The sequence below is a fragment of the Zymoseptoria tritici genome, chromosome 1, assembly GCF_000219625.1.
Source record: "Zymoseptoria tritici IPO323 chromosome 1, whole genome shotgun sequence".
In the NCBI taxonomy this organism is placed as follows: domain Eukaryota; kingdom Fungi; phylum Ascomycota; class Dothideomycetes; order Mycosphaerellales; family Mycosphaerellaceae; genus Zymoseptoria; species Zymoseptoria tritici.
In genome coordinates, this window is record NC_018218.1 from 3,681,634 (window position 1) to 3,703,945 (window position 22,312).

The following is a 22,312-nucleotide window of genomic DNA, read 5'->3' on the forward strand; positions in this document are numbered from 1 at the left end:
GCCTGAGGCTTCAACCTGTAGAGCCAACTTGAAGGGCATGTCCATTCAGGCCATATATTCATTCACTGAGGTATCGTCGCAACTATTACATACAGTAGCTGTCCCTGTTAGACGCTCTGAGAATGAAACTCGGCATTGACACTGCCGTACTTGACCCCATCAACGCAAAGCTCAAACATTAGTCCCGCTGACTCTATCTTCATGTGCAGCTCAAAGTCCAAATTATCAAACAAGATTCCCTTTGTTGTCGTCAGTCGTGTGAAGAGTCCTCGTGGCACAGCGTTCAAATCTGTAGTCAATGTGCAGACTTTGACCAATTCCGAAGTGAGTGAGTCAGGAGGATCATCGCTCTCACAGGCGATCAGATCGTCCTCTACCAACAGGGACTGGCCAGGTCGGAAGTTACGAGTGTAGTGGAAAGAAATAGGCTGGTCGGCAGAAATTGGAGCACCCTAGAATGCACGTCAGCAGGCCAGCCAAGACGAAAGTGAAGGTGTTCGCTCACCTTCTTCAGGTGCCATTGCATCCGATCGCTGACCATCCATCGCTCCCACAACGGGCTCCAGTACCGATCCTCGGCCGGGTGCTTCGCCTCGTTGAAGACGGTAGCATAGCTTGTGCCGTACGCCCATCGGCTTCGTCTGGTCTCAACCGAGCTACCCTCGATACCCCGGAGCACCGCTCCGCGTACGACTGCAGTCCAGGCGTGTATGGGCTGTAGTACCTCGATGCTCTGGTGCTGCGCTTGCGCTGCCTCGTGCGTTGGCGTGACGCTATACGTCGGAGGTGGTTCAGAGCTGAAATGCTGCTTCAACCGTGTGTACAGGTAATTAGACTGCCCAAACCCGCCGACCAGTATTATACCAGACACGAGTCCACCTTTGGACCGAACAGCCTCTACTTGCCCTTCGACCAAATCCAACACCTCAGAGATGACCGGGTCAAATATTTCTTTGACTTGCTCTGCAGACATGACCATGAAGCCACAATCCAGTCCAGCTTCTTCATCATCCGGCAGTCCGGGGAACGGAATGTTGACCTCTTGGTGCTCGTCTTCATTGAAATTTCTCTTGACAAACTCCTCAAAATAGCGCAGGCCCATCATCCAGGTCTTGGCCTTCTTGTCCCGCATTTCGAGATACCGTTCTTGTCCGAGTCGCTGTCTGACCGCATCTTCGAAGCGATAATTCAAGAACGCCGACCCGCAAAGACCACCAGTTCCAACAGCGCTTTCCTCGATCCTGAGAGGATTGACGTGGGTCACTTTGTACGCGATCAAGTCCACCGTGCCTCCTCCGGCATCGCAGACGACATAATTTTGGCCGACGGTGAGCCCGCCGGGCTGAATTGTCTTCAGCGTGTACACTGCTGCAGCCTCCGGTTCTGATATCAGCTTCAGCTCATGTCTGCTGCCCATTCCAGCTCTTTCGGCCGCTTGTAATGTTGCATTTTTTGCGGCATCGGACCACACAGCAGGCACAGTCAAGACAAAGTCCACCCTGGTCGTCTTCATGAAGCCTTCCCCATACCTCCTCGACATTGTCTCCATTGTATGCTCGTATATCTTGCTCAGGTAGTCCGTGATCGCATCCATCACCGTTCGACCACATTTTCGCAACTGGGCTGCCGTTTCCAATGGACTGACGAAGTGGGGGAGTTTCTGATTTCGGTCGAGAAATAACTTGATGCAGCGAAGCCGGGTCTCGTGCGGCTTGAACTGGAATCCCCATTTGATATCAGCCTCATTCGTATCAAGGCCGTCTGTTGTCGAATTCTCGTACGCGATTTCCGTGGGCACTTTGTCCGAGGTGATTCCATTACCGCCAGGCCAACTCTTCACAATGTCGATCTCGTCCGGTGTAGCACTGTAGGCCGCTGCGACCCCACTGAAAGTTGTTCCAAAGTCTACCCCGACGACCAATCTGTCTTGCTTGAAGTGAATGATGCTCTTGTCTTCGTCGAGCGTCAGTCCGCCCAGCTTGTTCTCAACGCCGTTGATATCCATCGAAGTTGCGGGTTGCGGACTCGGTGCATTGCGGGTCATGCTCACAAGTCAAGTCCTCTGGGCGATGAACTCCCTGTCGACGAGCGTAAGATGCTTCAGACTCAACCGTAGTCCAAAGCGGACCTCGACGTCTTGATTCACGAGATTCAATTGGCCAAGACAGCGATTGAGAGCGAAGCGGCACAGAATTGGAACCGTTCACGCATTGCCGAGCGAACAGCTACCGGACGGGCATTGCAGGGTGGTGATGGAGTGGAAATGCAGGTACGATCAAGGTGCTCTGGTAATGCGACCCGGAGTTTCAGACTTCGCCTGACGAGATCATCCGGGCATCGACCATGGTCGAGTTGCGGTCTTGATTCGTAATGCGATGTCTTAACACGTCGTGGTGTCGTAGAGCTGTGTCTCGTGGTACGGTCATCGCCGCGATGGGCCATTGGCTTTCGCAAAGCCAAGCTGTGATTGAGTTCCCTCCGGCCCGATCGTGGCCAAACGTCACAGCGGCGATCAGTAGAACTAGTATACCTCCTGTGTGTCCAGTGAAACCTCCTTGGACGCCTCCTAGTATCTTGACTCAATGATATGACCGTCATCAGTATGTTTCTGGGAATACTCGCAGAGAGACTGCTAGATGCGTAGCAATCACGAGCCCAAATAAAATTGGAGCGAGTCGGACCTCCGCAATAATCTAGGCCCGGTACCCTGTGGGAAGACCAGGAACGATAGGAGAACCGCTGATGTACCGATGTCACCGGCTGTTGGTGCAGCAATAAAATGCTGCGAGAAGAGCTTGTGATTCAGGAGGCCGATCCGACCCCGGCTCTCATCCACGCTGACGCTGACGGCCCTGGGGACGACGATGCTTCGAGACATGAGCAAGATCTCAGCGCAATTTCCGTCATGGAGAGCTTGACGCAGATTCCAATTCTTGATCTTTCTACTGGCGGCGTGGCAGATACGTCCATGATGATGCACGATCCGACAGAACGCTCAGGGAGTGATGCTAGCAATTCTGCGACGTCGTTGATGAACAGAAATCAAAGTGTGCGGCGCACGGGCTCCCAGATCGCCAGTTTGAGAGCGGCTTTCGAACAAAAGGACACCAAAGCTACGGGAGATACTCCAATGAAGCGTTTTGAAAGGTTTCCTGTCCGGACATACTCGGCTCGAGCTCCTGACACGGAGATGGACGCCTTGAGGCTGAAGGAACAGTTGAGGGAGGCTAATGCGAGGTGCGTGGCCTTGGAGGAGAAAGTGCGTCGCTCGGAGGAAGCCGCTGGGGAGGGGAGAAGATACCACGACCGATGCGTGAAGCTGGAGAAAGACGTCGAGGACTTGGAGCTCCAATTGCAGCAACAGGACGGCTTGGGCGGTGGAAGCGGATCGACGACCAGCGGATCTATTTCAGCGAAGAGTCAGGAAGAAGCTAGTCTGGCCATGCGACAGTTGCAGGACCTGAAGCGCAGCATTTCCACGGCCACCTGGACGGGTAACCAGGTCACGGACTCGACCTTTGCCCAGGAAACACAACACCTCCACCACGAAGTTCAGAATTGGGTCGTAAACAACTTCCGTCGAACCAAGCTGAATAAGACGCCCGCGGAATTGTGCGCGCGCCTGGAAAGTGTGTCGGAACCGGGACAGATGGACCGTTTGAGGCCAGTGTTCGAAAGTTATCATTCCGGCGTGAAGTTGGTTGCGATACAGGCCGTGGTCGTCTCTTATCTGATAGAGATTTTCGAGGAGCCCTTGCTGTTCGGACTGCCAAGCCAAGGAGACTGGCGAAGATATTTACGAAAGACTACAGAGACTTTACCGTCAGTATTGGATCCTGGGACATTCAACAGATGGCGATCTTTCACGCTGGATCTGGTCAAGAAGAGCGGACGTATACAAGAGTCGGTCGAGTCAGCGTCAAGAAGCATGTCCGAAGTGATCTGTCTGGTTCTGAGTGCTCTGACTGATGCTATGCCCGAAGACCTGGAAACTCGGGTGCCATCACTCAATACCATCGTCAAGCGTGCAATAACTTTGTCGCATCTGTATCGAGTCCAGCGAGCTCGATATGAGTTCCACCTCCCTTTACCCGGATCCCACTTCAGCGCCGAAAGCATGGAGGACTGCTCCGCTGACGGCGATCAGACAGTTGAGAGCACTGTCAAATGCGCTACCTTTCCTTACGTCGTCAAGATTGGAGACGACAATGGAGACAATCCTGACTTGTCAAACATCATCGTCAAAGCGAAAGTCTTTCGCGATTGCTGATCACCTGCTCTTGCTTGAGGAATACTCACAAAGTGTTCTTCTTCTGGCCACGAGATGCGCGCAAGACAGTGGGCTCTACTTCCTCGTCGAGCCAGCGTTCCAAAGCATCGTGTTGCTGAGAATTACCAGAAATGTTGAGTGCCAATTCAGAAGGCACGCGGTCTGATGGTCGGCGACTACGGATCACATCACCCTTGATGATACGGTCCTGGAAGGCCACGTCACGCTCAAGAAGGGCTTCTCGACGTTGAAGGGTGGCGGGACTCGGTGGCATCCTCGGGCTTGGTGGTACGCTCGAGAGTGGTGTGGTGCGGGCGGTGGTCACTGCCACCGAATGAATGCCTGCAGTCTGTGGCACTCGCTGAATCTCAGACACAGGTAGGCGAAGCTTGCGAATGCTATCCTCCAGCTCTGAGAAGCTTCCTGTGAATATCCTCGGAACACTATGTCCATTCCTCCGAATCACGGAACCGAGTCGCGGCTCTCCCATTACACTGAGCTCTGAGCCCTGAATGTTGGTGCTGTAGTTGGGAGCCTTTTCGGTGACGGCTCTTGCGTGGCCTCGATGGTGGACCGCGTCTTCGACAGTGCTGAAAGATCGTCCGAATTTGCGAACTATGTCTGAAGGTCCTTCTGATCCCATGACAAGGCCGATTCCGGACTGAGGCTCGGCTAAGGTTGATGGGATGTCTCCATTTCCCGGGACAGCAATGGCTTGATCGATTGGATCAATGTGCGAACCCGGTGGAATGGTAGCCTTGTCGCTCATGTGGCTGGTGGGCATTGCGATACCGCTTTCGTTCTTGGGAAGTCTCAAATCAGGCTGTTCGTCTTCCTTCGGCAGATGGATGCCGTGATCTTCTTCTCTCATGTCTGTATGTGTACCATCGTTGTCCTTGCCACTTGCGCGCTTTTCGGCAGACTCAATGGACTCCTGCTCTTGCTCGACTGACGACGTTGCTTCACCTTTCGCATTCTGTTCAGAACGAACATCGCGAGCCGCGTGGAGCTTCTTTTGGAGATCTTTGCACTTTCGGTCTGTCTTCAAGGCCCATTGTCTGGACTCGCAGGCAGTGCTGTGCAGATCAGCGGCGATCAACGTGATCGGCTCCAAGATCTCGTGCAGCTTCCAGAGACGGCCGTTGTTTTGTCGGCGACGCTGATGAAGGTACGGATGGTACACATGATCCTGTCTCGGGGTTGTCAGTCATCTCCCGCAGTGGGAATAAATCTGGCATTCATCACTTGCCTGCCAGTGCTCCTCAATCAATTTGAAGAGCAGGGCGATGCTGTCCAGTCTCTCAATCTCTGGTCTGGGAAGCACCGTCAGCGAACTGCAGGGTGTTGGATGAGTGCGTCTGGCATACTTGAAATGCAGGTGGCGCTCCTCGACGGTCTCGATGAGATCCGACTTGTGGAGGTCTGTTCCATCGATGGCGAAAGCCTTGCATTTCTCTCCAACTTGGTTGTAAATGTCGCAGAACTCCTTGAACACGCCGTCCAAAAGCTGCGCATCGTCTTTGAGAAGGGAAACGGCGAAGCGAAAGTCGAAGGCGTCGGCGAAGAGGCGAAGAAGAACAGCGCGCATGCGTTCAAATACAGTCACGATGTCGCGCACCGCAATGTGCTCCCTCTCGGTGGTCTGGCTGCGTGCGAGCAGGTCGCCGGCGTGGCGGAGGATTTCGGCGGCCATGTGTGTTCTGGAGAGAAGAGAAATATCAGTATTCGTGCCTTCTAGAGGCGACTCCACGGCGCGGCAGCGACGTCTCAGCTCTTCCATCTTGGCATTGGCATCTGGCAGTTGTTACAAGTATCGAGAAAAAGTGTTCACTACAGGACACTGCTAGCTTACAATGATTATTCAGTTCTGCTTCACTCGATTGTCATGCTCATTCACTCTTTTCCAGCTTCTCACTCTGTCTCAGGTGACAGTTTTTCACTCCTTCCCGAATAGGAAAGTCAGGAAGCTTTTCTGATAGCCCCGCTTTCCGCGGACCCACCCAGCTCCAGGTAGAGCTTGTGATACAGGATGGAGAAGGTCTCCGTTCAACCAGAGTGCCTTAGCTGTATTAAGGACGATCACATGCTTCTGAAACAAGGATGCGAAGTGAGGACAGGATGGCAGGATGAGGTTGACGGGACCTCGATGCTTAAGGTATTGGCGTTACATTGCTTGCTCATCACCTCACTAATTGTACCGAATCTGTTGATGGACACCAACTCATCGAAGCCCCTTTCGAGTGAGTTGGCGTCAATTGACGTAGGTTCGGCGGTAGCGCTATGCTTTCCTCGAAAATCCCAGGCATAACGCCCGGGAAGAAAGAATCCAGCAGGCGGCTTGATCTTCGCACATCGACTAATTGTCACACCACTGATCTGGGGAGTGCCAACTTAAGATGATAGTGCGGAATTGGTCGGTGATGGGCAATGCAGCACGAGTCGCGTGGAATGGCATCGATTGAAAATAACGACAAGAAACAGATTCTCATCGTTCATTCGTCTTCATCGTCATCCTGCCCAGGAACATCGATCACGCGCTCGCCAGCATGCGCCAATGTTTTCCGACTCCAAGCTCGAACGCCCTTCCAAACAGCAAACAGAAACGTGCATATGCCGACGATGATGGTGATCCACCCGAGTTGCTGCAGCCTGTCCCTCCCAGTGCCACGTACTGCACTTCTGCCGAGTCCGCCTCCAGTTCGTATGTTGAACCACTGGAATGGCGACAGTGTCAACAAGAACTTGGCAAAGCCCAGCAATCCGAGTGATGCCAGGCCTTTGATCCAATGCTCGAACCACGACGTAGGCTCATCTTCGTAAATGAGAGACCCAGTCGGACCACCAGCGGTAGCAATGGTCGTGACCGGATCGAGATACATGTTGATGATGGGGTCTGCGACGAAGCCGAGTATGAATATGGAAATCAGGAATATGGATAGCGTGAGCCCAATCTGCGTGAGAGGGCTAGTGATCCAGCTGGACCAAGTCAGACGTTGGAGCCGGTACCTGTACCGACATGTTGGACATTCCCAGTAGTTCCGCTGTTGCGATGGATCTGCTCTGCGCCATGCTCCAAGGCAATCTTCATGAACGTACTTCTGACTGCCTTTGCATTTGCATGGAGACATGAGTCGTCCGCCGTCCTCGCTCTCGTACGAGACACGAGGCAGCGATTGCATGGATGCGGGCAACGGCGTGGTATCGTAGTGCAGCGTCGGTTGCACGACCTCGAGACAGATTCGGCATTGCCGTGGTGGGTAGTGTGTTCTCGTGCGCTTCGGCTGTGGCTCGGCTTCTGCTGCAGGCTCTGTCTCTTCCTCTTGCTTCTGGTGGTACGAGCCTTCTGTCGGGCTGTTCGAGCTACTTTGCTGTGGATTGATTCCATCTGGCGCCCAAGTCCCAGGAATATCATCCGGAAAGGACCAGCTCGCGCCGGTCGAGTAGGCGTCCATCGTTCTGATGATGCGTGGATCGTGGTATGTTCTGCGTCAGTGATAGGACTTGTCGTCAGCCAATTGCGGAGGTACGACGTGCTGTGTCACGGCCCTTTGTTCGCATGATGGGCCGGCAGAGCAACAGACGACCCGAGCAAGCGAGTGTACAACAGTGCTTTCGCGAGGTCTTTGTGTCCGTTCGGATTGAAGCTGTCGTCGTGTGGTTCGTGCCAATCGTTCCTCGTTCACCCGCGTAGAATTCAGGACTGACATAATAAGCAGGAGCTCGGCCGACTAGTGAGAGCTTCGCGTTCGCTTGTGCCTGAGATGTACCTAGAGAGCTGCTTCGGATCATCAACTTCACCACCTCACACGCGAATACAACAATCATCTACCATCGCATCCGCCTCTTACACCGACTAGAAAAGTCACGGCTATCACCAACATCTCGTCGAGACAACACTCCCTGCGTCACAGGCCACCATGGCCGACAGATACTCTTTCTCTCTCACCACCTTCTCGCCCAGGTATGTCCATATCATACGCCTCTGCTACAAACTATACTAATGCATCTTTCAGTGGAAAGCTGGTTCAGATTGGTACATCAATACTATTACCGCTCGATGGAGGTCGTCACTAACATCAGTCTAGAATATGCCCTCAATGCCGTCAACCAAGGTGTGACCTCACTCGGTATCAAAGCCGCCAACGGCATCGTCCTCGCCACAGAGAAGAAGTCCTCCACACCGCTCATCGATGCCGCCTCATCATCCAAAGTCTCGCTCATCACGCCCAACATTGGTATGGTGTACTCTGGCATGGGTCCCGACTACCGCGTACTGGTCGACAAGGCGAGAAAGGTCAGCCACACGGGCTACAAGCGGATATACAACGAGTACCCACCCACGCGGATATTGGTGCAGGATGTGGCGCGAGTGATGCAAGAGGCGACACAGAGTGGAGGAGTGCGACCTTATGGCGTGAGCTTGCTGATCGCGGGGTGGGATGATGGTATTGAGCCGGAGCAGGAAGAGCAGAAGGCGGCGGACGACATGGCGGTGGACGGCGAGAAGAAGAAGCCATCGGGCAAGACGGGCGGTATCCTCAAGGGTGGTCCCAGTCTCTACCAAGTCGACCCGAGTGGAAGCTACTTTCCCTGGAAGGCGACTGCGATCGGAAAGAGCGCCACAAGCGCGAAGACGTTCCTCGAGAAGCGGTACACTGAGGGCTTGGAGTTGGAGGACGCCGTGCACATTGCGCTGCTTACGCTGAAGGAGACGATCGAGGGCGAGATGAACGGAGACACGGTCGAGATTGGTGAGTCCGTGAAGGGCTGGCTGCGAGACGTGAAAGCGCAAAGACTGACATCAACCAGGTATCATCGGCCCACCAGCAGATCACCTCCTCGGCTACGAGGGCGTAGAAGGCGCCACAGGTCCACGATTCAGGAAGCTCAGTCCGCAAGAGATCGAGGACTACCTCACCAACTTGTAGTAGTACACGACCATGGCATATGCGGCGTTGGCGAAGCAGAAGTATTCGCTGGGATACAGGAAGCAAAGCTGTACGAAATACCTAGCATGGCGATGAATGAATTCGACTCGCAGCCGACCTGTGTGCACGCGAGGATGCTACTGTGATAAGCTCATTGGAAATGTGAGACGATCATGCTGTAATGTCTTGATACTGCACATAAGGTGCTTTCGTTTCTATGGAGCTTTGAGGTGAAAGCGTCCCTTCCCGGAAGTCCAATTGAGCTGATGTGGACCCATCTTCCACCACGCATACTGCGATGATGCGTTCCGCAAGCCGAGTGTTCGTTATCGACAACTTCTTGCGCTCGTCAAAACCTATAAATGCACTCTCCTTTCCTTTGAAATGCTGAGTCTCACGTCCACCAGCCCCCCTGTAGTCCTGCTCCGGGAATCTGAGGCATCACGCCTCTCCCAGTCGGGGCGTTCGCGGGCATGTGAGGCTGCGTCGTGTTGAAGCCTCTCGTGATACCCCCATTACCGCTCGTATTCCTGTTGCCGAAGCCCAGGATCTCGCGATTGGCGCCTGTGGCGGGTGGCAGACAAGATGGTGCCTTTTGGCCATTCATGTTGGCTCTAGGTGCTGTTGGAATTTGGGCCCTGCCGAAGCCAAAATTACCCACGCGGCCGAATGAGGCGTTCGTGACGTTGTTGGTCAACGGAACACGAGGTTGTTGAGCGCTGGTGCCAAACGTTCCGCGAGGGGCACTGCTGTGCTGTGCATAGTGTCCAGTCTGGAGATTCGAAATGCGAATGGAGTTCTTCCTGCCTTCCTAGAGCTGGAGATACAATTCGCTTCCGATTTTCATCCCAAGAACTTCCATGATGCCGGCGGCTTTGGTGGTTGCGGGTCGATCTGCTGGGAAAGTGGCGAATTCGCGGACTGCTAACCTCAATGCCGCAACGGCTGCTTGTCCGTACAGACTGATGAATCGGGGGATGAATGCCAGGTCGAGGAGGCCTTCGAGGGCGTTGTAATGTGATGGTACGCGACGGGTGGCCGAGACGTTCAGGATCCGCGACAACGACTGCCAGAAGAGGCGATTCGGAGCGGGATTGGTCATCTTCGATCGGGAGAAGTCTCGAAGGGTGATGGCTGCGTATCCTGCAGACAGACCTTTCATCAAGAGAAAGTGATCCAATTCACCATTCTGTTTCCAGCCCATCTTCGCTCGACCTTCTTTGGTTCGCTCGTCCGCAACGATACCAAATAAAACCGGACAGCGCTGGTGATATCGAGCCCAGAGAATATCGATGAGGGAGTGTCCGTGGAAAGAGTAGTTGGGGTTCGCGAAGATTGAGGCGGCCATCACGCCGAGAGGTTCCGCTGCTGAGCAGTCGACGGCAGCCTCAGTAGCCATTGAATTGATTATTGCCTTGGCAAAGTGGTTGAGAAGGTCAAAGAGAAGTAGCGGGAATTGAGGCGACTGGTTCGGCTCCGGGTTTCCACCGTGGAAAAATGCTGATACGTCCACTGTCTCGGTGGGATAACGTCCTTTAGCATCGTCCAGGATCGCTTGGATTTCTGCAATCTGGAACAATTTGTTAGCACATCCATTTCATGTCCGTAGTTGCAGCCTGAGATTACCTTTCTCCGGTTCTCGTCCCGGTTGTGTTTGTTGACCTGATTGACCAACATCTTGATCCTCCTCCTACACTTTTCACCAAGATTTTCCTTCAGCCAGGCGTCCTGGTTCTTGGCCTGATCCAGACGATCTTTTGTCTGTTTCAACGCTTGCTTCATGGCCAAGAATGTAGCATGTTCCTTCTCAATCTCATCCCGTGACGAAGATGCGATCGAAGTCACTGCTGTGGGAGCCGCAGCGGCAGGTGGGTGGCTTGCTCGGGGAGGCTGCGATTTTTCCTGTTGTATAGTCTGCTGTCGTTTTTGCTCTTCCTGCAGCTTTTGCTCCTCTAGTTGCGCAGCCCTCGCCTCAGCAGCCTCTTTGTCCTTCTGCTCTCGTGCCTTCCTTGCCTGTTCTTCCCTTTGCTGCTGTTGCGCGGCTGCGCGCTGCTCGGCCTCTTTGCGCTCGCGCTCAATTCTCTCTGCTTCCCGTTGACGCGCTTCGTCTTTCTCCCGTTCCGCCTGAAGACGGTGCAGCTCCGCAGCTCTTTCCTCGTCCAGCTTTCGCTTCGCTTCCTCTGCCAAACGATTCTGTTCCGCCTCGAGACGTAATCGCTTGCGCTCCGCCTCAATTGCGATCATTTCCAGGTCCAGCATGGCGTTGTCCCGTATGGCTTTGTGCGCTTTGGCTGCCGATTCCAATGCTTGCTTTTGGATCGATTCCCGCCTATGAGTGCCCTCGACCAATTGCATTTCGAAGGCGCGATCCTGCTCGACATACTGAAGGGAGAGATCCTCGTAGTGCTTCGAGAGTGGTGACTCCATGAGGCCGTGACTGCTACCGAGAGAGTTCCGGTGACCGTTGAGTATGGATCGTGATCGCGAGCGACCCGAAGTTCTGTATGTTGAAGTCATATTCGTGCTGGCTTTCAAGACACTGTTGGAAAGTGTGGATATGTCCCGTAGTGATGTGCGCTTCTCGGCGAGATGAGACGCCAAGAAATGTTGAGTCGTCGTAGCGGTGGCAGCATTGCTGTGTCGGTCACGGTCGAAGCATGAGAGTTGTTCGTTGTGGAAGAGAGATCCGTGGGTATATGAAAGTCGCGTAACCTTTAGCTGCGGGACGTGAAGGGTATGCGGAAAGTGAAAGCACGGTCCGGACCTTATTTATCGGCCGAGTCCGAGAATAATTATCCGAGTACCGTTCGGATGTGGGACCGGAATACGCTGTGACACGAGCATCGAAGAGAAGAGTGATGGGCGCGGTCGTAAGGTGCACACCAATATGTCGCAGGCCGTCGAGGCTGCAAGCACAGGCTCGTGCTCATATGGAACGAGTTCAAGCGTGGCAATCGTCAGAGCGGCACAATGCATGAAAGCACTGTCGACGCGAGGTAGATCCTTTGCCGACATTCGTTGTGACTTGTGCATGCTTTACTGTCTGAGCCTCATAGTTGTTTCTCAAATCGCGATATTCGAACTGCTGATCGTCCATGCTGTCGTCAGGCCATTGGAAGCAAGAGCTGATACTGTTACAGGCCAAGCAGAATACGAAACTTGAACGACATCAGACATCTCAGGACGAATTCTCCGGAGCGGCCGTCAGTAGCTTGAACGTCCATGAATGCTAGTGTACTGCTGCGTTGCAGTCTACGAGGCGTAGAGTTGCTTGTACTGAACAAATTGAATCAATCCTCGCCAGCCTGGCGATGTACCTGATCCTGTCGATGAGCTGATCTTGCTGCGGACGTCGGGGATTCGGCGGGGGATGGAACTTCGAGTTTGCACGTCTCGGACAGTGTTGTCAGAGGCAGGCTGGGAGAACAATCCGTAGATGGCGACGAACAAGCAGGACAACGAAGACGATGCCGTGCGCGGCCACAGTCTTTGTCCAGGGCAGCCCTAATTAACGTGGTGGATGGTCCCGTCAGTTCTCCTTGGACGTTCCAGCGTTTTTGGTGGAGAGAGCTGACGCACGAGCCGAGTTTAGCGCAGTCTGAGCTCCAGGCCAGGGCCCAGGACCTCCTATCGATGAGTGTGTGTGTGTGGTGGAGTCACTGGAGTGGTGCCGCCCGCAGCATCATCGCCCAGGCTGACCGAGATCACTGCCACTAGTTCTAGCACTTGACGGGGAGACTACCTAACTTGCCTGAAGGACGAACCGTCGTCGACTTCGTCCCTCTTTGCACTCTCCCGTCACCTCCATCATCTTCATCACCGCACTCACTCACTCCTTCCCACAACACGTCGCTGCTGCCGACACTCCTTCTTTCCGCAACAGCAGCAGCAGCTCCGTGCTTCGATCCTTACCCACGAGGTACCCACACAACCACCACCACCTCCGTCCTTGACCTCGACTCTTCTCCCATCTGCCCGTCCCTTCAATTAGTCCACTCAGCACCACATCCACCAACACTGCAGACTCCTATACCGTACTGTACCGTACCCGTAGCTTGTCGCTGCATACACTACATCGCAATCTGCACCATCGACCCGCTCTGCCTGGCCTCCACGTCGCCTCGCCTCGACAGCTCGAAACAGCAGTCTACTGCATCTACAGCCCCACGACCACTCTGCACAAAAAGTTCGTCATGGACCAGCAAGGCCAACAAACCGGCCCACAAGGCCCGAACGGCCGCCGACTACACATTGCCCATCGTCGCAGCCCGTCAGAGATGACGCCGCTGATGAGTGCGTGCCTTGTTCATTCTTTTCCCGTCTCCATACTGATACTCTCGCAGTGGAACAACTGGCTTTGGCACAGCAGATCGAAATGCTCCAACAGCAACAGCAGCAAATCGCTGCCACACACCAACAATATGTTAACATGGGTATGATCCCTCAACAGCAACAGCTCCCCAATCAGTTCCAACAATTGCAAGGCCAGATGCAGAATCTCAACGTAGGATCGAATCCTGCGGCCTTCCAATTCCCACAACAACCGCAGATGGGCCAACAGCACCTTGGCATCCCCATGGCTGGTGGTATGGCTCAAGCATCCGCGCATCGCCGAAACCAGTCCGCAATGCCCAACATGGGCATGGGACCGCCTCCCGCTCCTTCATCCGGCGCATCCGGCTCTGCCTTTGGAGACTTTGGCAACTTTGGCCAGAATCGCACCGAGAACAACGCCCCGACACGTGGAAGAGGCGGTGGCGCTGCAGGAGGAGGACATGCACGCAGACACTCGCTGGCATTGCCAGAGGCGAAGAAGGCGGCCGAGCTGGCTGAGGCGAAGAGAAAGACTAGTGGTTTCCAATTCCCGATTCCAGGAGCGGCCGGAGCGCCTCCCGCCCCAGACAACCGTGCTGCAAGCCCAGGCAGCGGCGAAGCAGGCTCAGCTGCGGGCAGTGCGACTCGCGGAGGTGTTGGCGGTCGTGGACATGGTCGTAGCCAGAGCATGGCTGTCGGCAACAATCGTGGCATGGGTCAACTCAGTCGCGGTGGTCCAACAGGCTTCCAATTCCCTCCCCAGCAGGCCACTGTCGATGGAGGCTCCAACACTTCAGAACTGAGCCGCCGTGGTAGCCAAGGCCATGGCCGTACGGGCTCTCGCAACTTTGACGGCAACTGGCGCAATCCGAACCCCAACAACACCCAGCCTCCTACCGATGGACAGACTACCAACATGGGCAACTTCCACATGAACCAACACACAAGCGCTCAGCCATTCCAGCCGGGCCACCGACAGCGTGGGTCGGTTGGCGGTCAGTCAATCAGCTCATTGCAGAGCTTCGGAAACTACCAGCCGCAACCGCAACTGATGCAGCTCCCTCAAGGCCAGGTTCTGGTTCAGCCCGCTGCCATGTTCGGTGGCCAGCAATTGAACGCGCTTCAGCTCGCCCAGTTGCAGGCATACCAGCAAGCAGGGATTCAAGCGCCCACTCTTGCCCAACTCACTGGACAGCACAACGGTCCACAGATTGGCATGCATCAGCAACAGCAGCAGCGCAAGACGCTCTTCACTCCCTACCTCCCGCAGGCAACGCTCCCTGCTTTGCTCGGTGACGGCCAACTTGTCGCCGGTATTCTCCGCGTCAACAAGAAAAACAGAAGCGATGCTTATGTCACGACCACTGACCTGGACGCCGACATTTTCATCTGCGGCAGCAAGGATCGCAATCGTGCTCTGGAGGGCGACTTGGTCGCTGTCGAGCTGCTCGATGTTGACGAAGTCTGGGGTCAGAAGCGCGAGAAAGAGGAGAAGAAGAAGCGCAAGGATGTTACTGACCAGCGTAGTGGCAACATGACTGCAGTCAACGATGCTACCACTCAGCCAGAAAGTGCCTCGGCCGCCCAGGAGGGTGGTCTTCGTCGTCGTGGTAGCTTGAAGCAGCGTCCAACGCAGAAGAAGAATGACGATGTCGAGGTCGAAGGCCAAAGTCTCCTTCTCATGGAAGAGGATGAAATCAACGACGAGCAAAAGCCACTCTACGCCGGCCACATCGTTGCGGTCATCGAACGAGTTGCTGGTCAAATGTTCTCTGGTTCTCTCGGTCTCCTCCGTCCAAGCAGCCAGGCTACCAAGGAGAAGCAAGAAGCCGAGCGCCAGGCTCGCGATGGCGGCAACGCGCGTCACCAGGAGCGCCAACAAGATCGTCCGAAGATTGTGTGGTTCAAGCCAACCGACAAGCGAGTGCCGCTGATCGCCATTCCGACCGAGCAAGCTCCACGAGACTTTGTCGATCGTCACCAGGATTACGCCAACAAGATCTTCGTTGCATGCATCAAGCGCTGGCCCATCACCAGTCTGCATCCATTTGGAACACTTGTCGAGCAACTCGGCGAGGCCGGCGATCTCAAGGTCGAGACAGATGCTCTGCTTCGGGACAACAATTTCGGGCCGGACGACTTCTCCGAGGCGGTCATCAAGAACGTTGGCTTCGAAGACTGGTCCATTGAAAAGGAGGGTGAATCGGCTCTGGAAGGTCGCCGCGACTTCCGCGAAGAGCAGACGTTCACCATTGATCCCAATGGAAGCAAGGAGCTGGACGACGCCATTCATTTCAAGGATTTGGGAGATGGTAACGTCGAGATCGGCATGCACGTCACTGACATTGCCCATTTCGTCAAAGCCAACTCTCTGGTCGACCGCGAAGCCAAGAAACGTGGCACTGGGGTCTACTTGACAGATAGAACTGTCAACATGCTCCCCTCCAAGATCACTCACGACGTTTGCTGCCTCAATCCTGGCGAGGACCGCTACACGGTCTCGGTCGTCTTCAAGGTTGACGCTGCATCCGGACGGGTCTCTGAAGAAGATACCTGGGTCGGCAAGGCCATTATCAAGAGCTCCGGCAAGCTGTCGTACGAGGAGGTCGATGCTGTTATCAACGGTTCGAAGGAGTCTTCGCTCGGCGAAGAACGCTCCAAGCAGATTCTCATGCTGCACAACATCGCACAGAAGCTCCGTCGTGGTCGATACAACAGTGAAGAAGAAGACATTCCTCCACTCCGTCTTTTCTACCAGCTTGACGACGAGAACGTGCCCGTCGAGCGCAACATCTTCGACTCCAGTCCAGCGCATGAGATGATCGAAGAGCTGAGCCACAAGACGAATGCCGTGGTGGCGCAGAAGATCTTCGCGCAGTTGCAAGACCGTGCGCTACTCCGCCGACAAGCGGATCCTTTCCCAAGACGACTGCAGACTTTCGCCGAACGCATGGCCAACATTGGCTATGACATGGACATTTCGAGTTCTGCTTCCCTGCAGAACAGCCTCTTCCGTATCGACGACGCCGAGATTCGCAAGGGTATGGAAACCTTGATCATCAAGGCCATGGGCCGCGCCAAGTACGTCGTACCTGGAAAGGTGCCAGATCCGAGCTTGAGCCATTATGCGTTGAATCTGCCACTTTACACGCACTTCACCAACCCATCGCGACGCTACGCCGACATCATCGTTCATCGACAGCTTGAGGCTGCTCTCTCCAATGGTGCTGTGGAGTTCTCCGAGGATCTCGAGTCACTCAACAAGACTGCGGAAACGTGCAACACCAAGAAGGATTCAGCCCACGCCGCCCAGGAGCAGAGTGTTCACATTGAGTCCTGCCGTCTGATGAACCGCTTGAGCGAGGAGCAAGGTGGCGATCTGATCTCGGTTGGAATCGTCGTCTGCGTCTACGAATCCGCGTTCGATGTGTTGATTCCAGAATATGGCTTTGAAAAGCGTGTTCACTGCGATCAGCTACCATTGAAGAAGGCCGAGTTCGACAAGAATAAGCGACTGCTGGAGCTCTACTGGGAGAAGGGAGTCCCATCATCGGCCTTTGTTCCCGACGATGAACGCCCCCAGGCCAAGGGTCACCGCCCAACGCACAGCTTCGTCGCACGAGAGGCCACTGCTAAGCACAGGGAAGCTCAAGAGGCGGAGCGCAAGGCGATGAACACTGGCTCCATCGATGCTCAGGATGTTGATGCGCTTTTCGACGACGACGATGACGACAACGCGTCCGAGGCCACCGACAATGCCGCTGGAGTCGCTCTGAATGGCGATCGCGCCACCCAGAGCGGTCCACCGTCGCCATCCCGCAACGGAGCTCCACCGCAGCGATCCAAGTCCGACTCTCGCGCCCTCAACAACAGCGCCGCGCCAGAAGCGAAGTTGAGCAACAAGGATAAGTACCTTGGATTTTTCAAGCTACGCGAGGAGAACGGCCATTACATCCAAGACGTCAAGGAGATGACCAGAGTGCCAGTTCTGCTGAGAACCGATCTGACCAAGAGTCCACCGTAAGTTCTCAGAACACCTACACATCCGAATGATACTGACATCACCCTCCCAGATGCTTGACCATCAGATCGCTGAACCCTTACGCTTTGTGAGGTCGGCCATTGTTGCATTCCTATCAGCGCGGCCGACCAAGTCTTCAAACGACATTGCCTCGCATGCACACACTCCAGGACCCCGACGACAGGGTTGACTTGAGCGAAAGCTCGTCGTCGGCCCTCCAGATTTCGGGTATCTTCCTGAACCACTGACCGCATACCATCATTACCAAGCAACGGCCGCCACGAGCAGATTACCTGCCGCAGTGACAGATCGGTACACACCTGTATAGCCGAGACTGAAGACTGAAGGGAAGAGGAAGAATGAATATCAGAGTGAACTGGCGATACAAGGCACACACTGCTTTCTTGATGGACACGATGAGTTTCTCATTTCCGGTATCGAACCCGCATTGACTGTTGGCCCATGTGGATGATGGGACGCACAACTATGGAATAGTCGAAGGAGCAGTGGTTGTTTAGTTCATTGTTATCTATCTAGTGATTGTATGTTTTCGGAAGCTTGATGAAGAGCACTTGAATCTTCCTGCGTGCCTTGCTATTCTGGCTGCTTGTGACTCTGAATTTGGTGCTAATGCTTCCATCATTTGAATACCGCGAATTAGGCACCAACATCAAGAGAGCTAGTCATTGAGAAAGGGACCGAAACGCCGACAAGTGCGAGTGATAAGAAGCCACAGACAAACGAGTACAGAAATCATCCGACATGATGGTAAGCGAGACATTACGACATATCGATGGAACGACTCCTGCAACGATTTGTGAGACGTTTCGAAATTTTGCAAGCAGACACTGCCTGGAACTGGTTTCATGCATAGTGCTATGGACGGCCGTGCTGCGATATCCCAGTCTCTTTCGATGGCGAGCCAAACAATTGTCAGAGCTCGAGCAGGCCAGGAACCCATGACGGCGACGCACTGTCATTGTGCCACGAGTTTCTCCTGTACCGCTCCTTGCTGACTGACGGTCATGCTCAACTCATAATTCCTCTCAGCGCGTTCGTCATCGCTTCGCACCGTCGTGGCGATTCAGCGTACAGATGTTCGAACTCGTGACATGCGAGATGCGCTTCCTCTCATCGAGGGTACTGGTACTGGTACTGGTATTGGTATTGTGGAGGCGGAGGCGGAGGCGCCCCGGTAGACCACGATGGCGGACCTGAAACAACTGCCTGATATGCTCCATACCTCTGGAGCTGCTGCACAGGCGCAGGCGCACCGTGGACGGGTCGAGGCAGCGTGGTTCTCCTTGAAGGAGAGTCGTCGACCACGACGATTTGGCGAAATGGCTCGCCGGGAAAGCCCTCGAAGCGGCCAGGCATGTTGTTTCGAACGAGGGACGAGCTTGGAGCATACTGAATAGGTGCAACTTGTGCATGGACGAGGTTGTGACGCGCTGGATGTTGCAAACGCGGAGGGGTTGTCGTGACGGATGTGCTTCCTTGTTCGATGCTCTGCTGGACCGGATGTACTGGGAAGAACTTCTCGCGTGCCATGTTTGGCTGGGTATGGTAGCTGTCGCCCGGGCGATAACCATGATCCCAATGCGGCGAGTCTCGACCAAAATCTGTTGTTGGACCTGCCCGGGCTGGAGCGAAGAACTGACCGGACTGGCTTTGAATTTGTTGCTGGCCAGGCGGTGTCCAGGTAGTGGTGGGCAGCGTCATCATCGTGGCATCCTGTTCCATTTTGCGGCGCTTACCACGGTTTTCGTCTTCTGATGTGATGGAACGACCGTGGATGTACGCATTGCGGTGCTCATCGTTAGTGCGAACTGTGAAAGCGTCTCCACTGCTTCTTCGACTGCCGCTGGCTTGTTCGATCGAGGGCCAGATGTCAGGTGCTGGTCTTGCCTGCTGCTCGACAACGGAATTAGCATTCTCACATCCATGTGATCATCATGATCTACTGACCCGCTGATATCGCTCGCCACCGATGATGACAGATTCCTGACCAGGAGGTAAGGTCACTTGAACCACGCGACTGTTACTTGGTCAGTTTTGTTAACAACGTGCCTCATGCAGACATTTACTCACGGCTCGGGTGCGGCATTGGGTCTGTGAGGGATCTGCATCTGAGATCTGGCCAGGTCGATCTTTTGCCGGACATCGACACGTGATTGCTGGTTGGGTGGTAAAAGCCGTCCAGAGGGTTTCGGTAGGTATCGCTGCAAGAAATGCCTCGACTGCTCGTCGTGGCTTTCTGCGCCAATGTCTTCAGCAGCTGCAGGCCGGTGAACAATCTCGATGCTGGTGTCACTATCAGCCGAGTCATCATCGACGTCAACAGCTGCGCCCCCGTCCTCGTCCTCGTCATCGATGATAATGGTCTCGCGGACAATCTCTTCAAACTCATCACCGTCTTCAAGCTCGCCCCTCCACTCGATCAGCTTCTTGACGCAGTAAGGCTCGACCATTGCCCGGACGCCCTGCCAGTCGCCGAACACTTTGAGCAGCTTATCGTAGTCAGTGTAGGTGTGACGCACTCGCGATCCGACTGCAAGCTGTACGCGGGATGACAGCGGCAGATCGAGCCGGGTCCCAACACGGTTAGTGTTTCGCTCCCACGCATGGTCGTAAATAAATTCAAGATCCTCCTGGGGTATTTTGGGGAATAATTCCCGAACTGCAGCCTGGATCTGCTCACGGCTTTCACGTTCGGGTCCCTTATTGAGCGCAATTCCGTGCTTCTTCAAGAGCTTGGCCATGGCGCTTTCCTCGTTCTGAGCTTGAACGTCCGCAGCCTTGACACAGGTTCCATCGTAGCCGTGGAAGACGTATCCGAGTTCCTGAGCGGCAGTGCGGAGCACGTCTTGCTGAAAATGGTAACCGATCCTGTGTATATGACCCGACACCTTGTCAAACCTTGTGGAGGCTGAATTTCTCGGCCGTCCCTACGTGAGAATTGTTAGTCTCCCATGGCTCGCAATTTGCGACGTCAGCAAACATAGAACAACTGAGCCGGCAAGCGGCTGGCCGTAGCTGGCTGAACGTAGTTGGCTGACGTCTCCCAGCTGGCAAGCTGCAACATACATGAACAATGGTGACCGGAAATCCACGAAGGCGAGAAAGCTCTTTGCACCGCTCGGCGAGGTCCGGAGTACCGACGGCTAAGTATTGGAATCCTGGCGGGGCTTCTTGAAAGGTATCCTATCGTTCCCATCAGATCAGTCTCCAAACTCACAGCATAGGACCAGGCAACAAACGGCAAGCTTCAATCTCTTCTTCCTCGCCATAACCCGCTGTGTCTCCGTCTTGTACGGTTTGTCGCGGCGTTTTGTTATTGTACGGGCTGCACTGGGCGCACGCGCACTTCGTGCTATTGATGACGCCCGGGAGGGCGCGGCTGTGACGTTCGTCATGCTGCAAAACACACGAAGGCGATAAGAGCTGCAAAAGGGACAAGGAAAAGGACAGAGCTTCTGAACCCGGGTCCTCTAAAAGAAAAGAAAGACGGCAGATGGCCGCGAGGAAGCGCTCCGCAGCAAAACTCCGGCAAATGCAAATGGATGGCCTTCGAAGACTCAGTTGAGTCGCGCGCGGTCTTGTCTCTGTTTGTCTTCCCGGTCGCAGAGCGCCTGGAAGCGTGTGGATAGTATTTGAGTCCCGCCTGGATAGGCACGTATCACGACGGTGGCATGCGCAGAAATACTCTCCTGATCAGACTCAATCTACACCGCCCGGAAAGGCATACGCAAAGCGCGAGGAGAGATGACAGACGAATTGTCCGTGACTGGTCAAGTGTGCCCCATGCGGACGCTGTGCTGCAGGCGCACTGTGAGTGTTGTTATGATGGTGTTGTGAGAAGGTGAGAGGCGAGAAGGTGAAGTCGGAGTCGAAGGAAAGCGTAATTTCAAAGGTGACGGGAGGGGCGACGGCTTACGTGACCGCCCTTTCAGCGCAACCTCATCTTCCACCAGGCCGAAGAGCGGCGTCGCAGTCATCGCCATATCGCCGGCAGAGGCACCAAACTCCACTCCTCGAACCACAACACCACTTCACGGGAACGCATCTGTCGCCAGCATGTCAGTCCTCCGATCACGACTCATTACCTCCTCGCGAGCGCGCTTTCAGATCGTGCCCAATCTCGCCGCCCGCCCACAACAACGACTACTCTCCTCCACGGCCGCACGGAGCGCCGGCGATCATGCTCACGAGGACCACTACGACCCACCCGGTGGATGGCTGTTTGGTGTGAAGCCAGGCGAGAAATACGAAAATGAGGGTTGGGAGAACGTCTGGTTCTATGGGTTCTTCGGCAGCTTGCTCTTCGGCGTGGTGGGATACTGCTACAAGCCCGACACAAGGTATGCGAAAGCACAGAGCTGCGGCTGAGGCGGCGACGGTTCTCAACAGCGAGTACTGACGGTAGTGCAGCATACAAACATGGGCGCTCGAGGAAGCACGACGACGATTGGAAGCGGAAGGCATTCTGGAGGATCCCGATAAGAAGAGATAGAGAGGAGATGGGCATTGAGATTCTCGCGCTGGAGTTCCGTACAATTGGGTAACATGGCGGCAGGTGTCCGACCCACGATGCCGGCTTTATCGTGCTGTACATACGGAGGCGCGGACACCGGATAAAGGGCTTCCTTGGAGGCGCATGTATCGCTGCTTATTCTCGTCAGAGCATGGTACTCTACAGTCAAGCAGAGTGCTGAAATCGAGAGACCGCAGACCCATTGCGGTGTCATGTCATTTGCTCTAGCCCTGTCCTGACTCCTA

The 22,312-nt window shown here is 54.7% G+C and overlaps 8 protein-coding genes across 8 annotated transcripts; 3 read left to right on the forward strand and 5 right to left on the reverse strand.

Annotated features, from left to right (window-relative positions):
• Nucleotides 1–107: 107 nt before the first annotated feature.
• MYCGRDRAFT_34921 (uncharacterized protein) lies at nt 108–2,005 on the reverse strand (the record flags this gene model as incomplete). The annotated part of the gene is made up of 2 exons (XM_003857170.1): nt 108–452; nt 506–2,005. 2 exons carry the CDS (start codon nt 2,003–2,005, stop codon nt 108–110), a joined length of 1,845 nt encoding a protein of 614 aa, XP_003857218.1.
• Nucleotides 2,006–4,182: 2,177 nt separating this feature from the next.
• Nucleotides 4,183–5,034, reverse strand: MYCGRDRAFT_102625 (uncharacterized protein; the record flags this gene model as incomplete). The annotated part of the gene is made up of 1 exon (XM_003857169.1): nt 4,183–5,034. The coding sequence occupies one exon, from the start codon at nt 4,911–4,913 to the stop codon at nt 4,296–4,298; it is 618 nt and encodes a 205-aa protein (XP_003857217.1).
• A 1,728-nt stretch (nt 5,035–6,762) lies between these two features.
• MYCGRDRAFT_66569 (uncharacterized protein) lies at nt 6,763–7,824 on the reverse strand (the record flags this gene model as incomplete). Its single annotated transcript, XM_003857168.1, has 1 exon — nt 6,763–7,824. One exon carries the CDS (start codon nt 7,720–7,722, stop codon nt 6,763–6,765), a length of 960 nt encoding a protein of 319 aa, XP_003857216.1.
• A 247-nt stretch (nt 7,825–8,071) lies between these two features.
• On the forward strand, nt 8,072–9,340 carry MYCGRDRAFT_66573 (proteasome core particle subunit alpha 2; the record flags this gene model as incomplete). Its single annotated transcript, XM_003856394.1, has 4 exons — nt 8,072–8,231; nt 8,284–8,303; nt 8,356–9,021; nt 9,080–9,340. The coding sequence occupies 4 exons, from the start codon at nt 8,188–8,190 to the stop codon at nt 9,196–9,198; spliced, it is 849 nt and encodes a 282-aa protein (XP_003856442.1).
• A 252-nt stretch (nt 9,341–9,592) lies between these two features.
• Nucleotides 9,593–11,876, reverse strand: MYCGRDRAFT_107384 (uncharacterized protein; the record flags this gene model as incomplete). The annotated part of the gene is made up of 3 exons (XM_003857167.1): nt 9,593–9,947; nt 10,026–10,768; nt 10,825–11,876. The coding sequence occupies 3 exons, from the start codon at nt 11,713–11,715 to the stop codon at nt 9,593–9,595; spliced, it is 1,989 nt and encodes a 662-aa protein (XP_003857215.1).
• Nucleotides 11,877–12,168: 292 nt separating this feature from the next.
• Nucleotides 12,169–18,038, forward strand: MYCGRDRAFT_107385 (uncharacterized protein; the record flags this gene model as incomplete). The annotated part of the gene is made up of 6 exons (XM_003856395.1): nt 12,169–12,194; nt 12,339–12,401; nt 12,956–13,117; nt 13,253–13,491; nt 13,542–17,532; nt 17,586–18,038. 6 exons carry the CDS (start codon nt 12,169–12,171, stop codon nt 17,623–17,625), a joined length of 4,521 nt encoding a protein of 1,506 aa, XP_003856443.1.
• A 552-nt stretch (nt 18,039–18,590) lies between these two features.
• On the reverse strand, nt 18,591–21,359 carry MYCGRDRAFT_107386 (uncharacterized protein; the record flags this gene model as incomplete). The annotated part of the gene is made up of 5 exons (XM_003857166.1): nt 18,591–19,444; nt 19,502–19,571; nt 19,625–20,481; nt 20,621–20,737; nt 20,794–21,359. 5 exons carry the CDS (start codon nt 20,947–20,949, stop codon nt 18,665–18,667), a joined length of 1,980 nt encoding a protein of 659 aa, XP_003857214.1.
• A 170-nt stretch (nt 21,360–21,529) lies between these two features.
• MYCGRDRAFT_107387 (uncharacterized protein) lies at nt 21,530–22,253 on the forward strand (the record flags this gene model as incomplete). The annotated part of the gene is made up of 2 exons (XM_003856396.1): nt 21,530–21,894; nt 21,965–22,253. The coding sequence occupies 2 exons, from the start codon at nt 21,611–21,613 to the stop codon at nt 22,044–22,046; spliced, it is 366 nt and encodes a 121-aa protein (XP_003856444.1).
• Nucleotides 22,254–22,312: the final 59 nt, after the last annotated feature.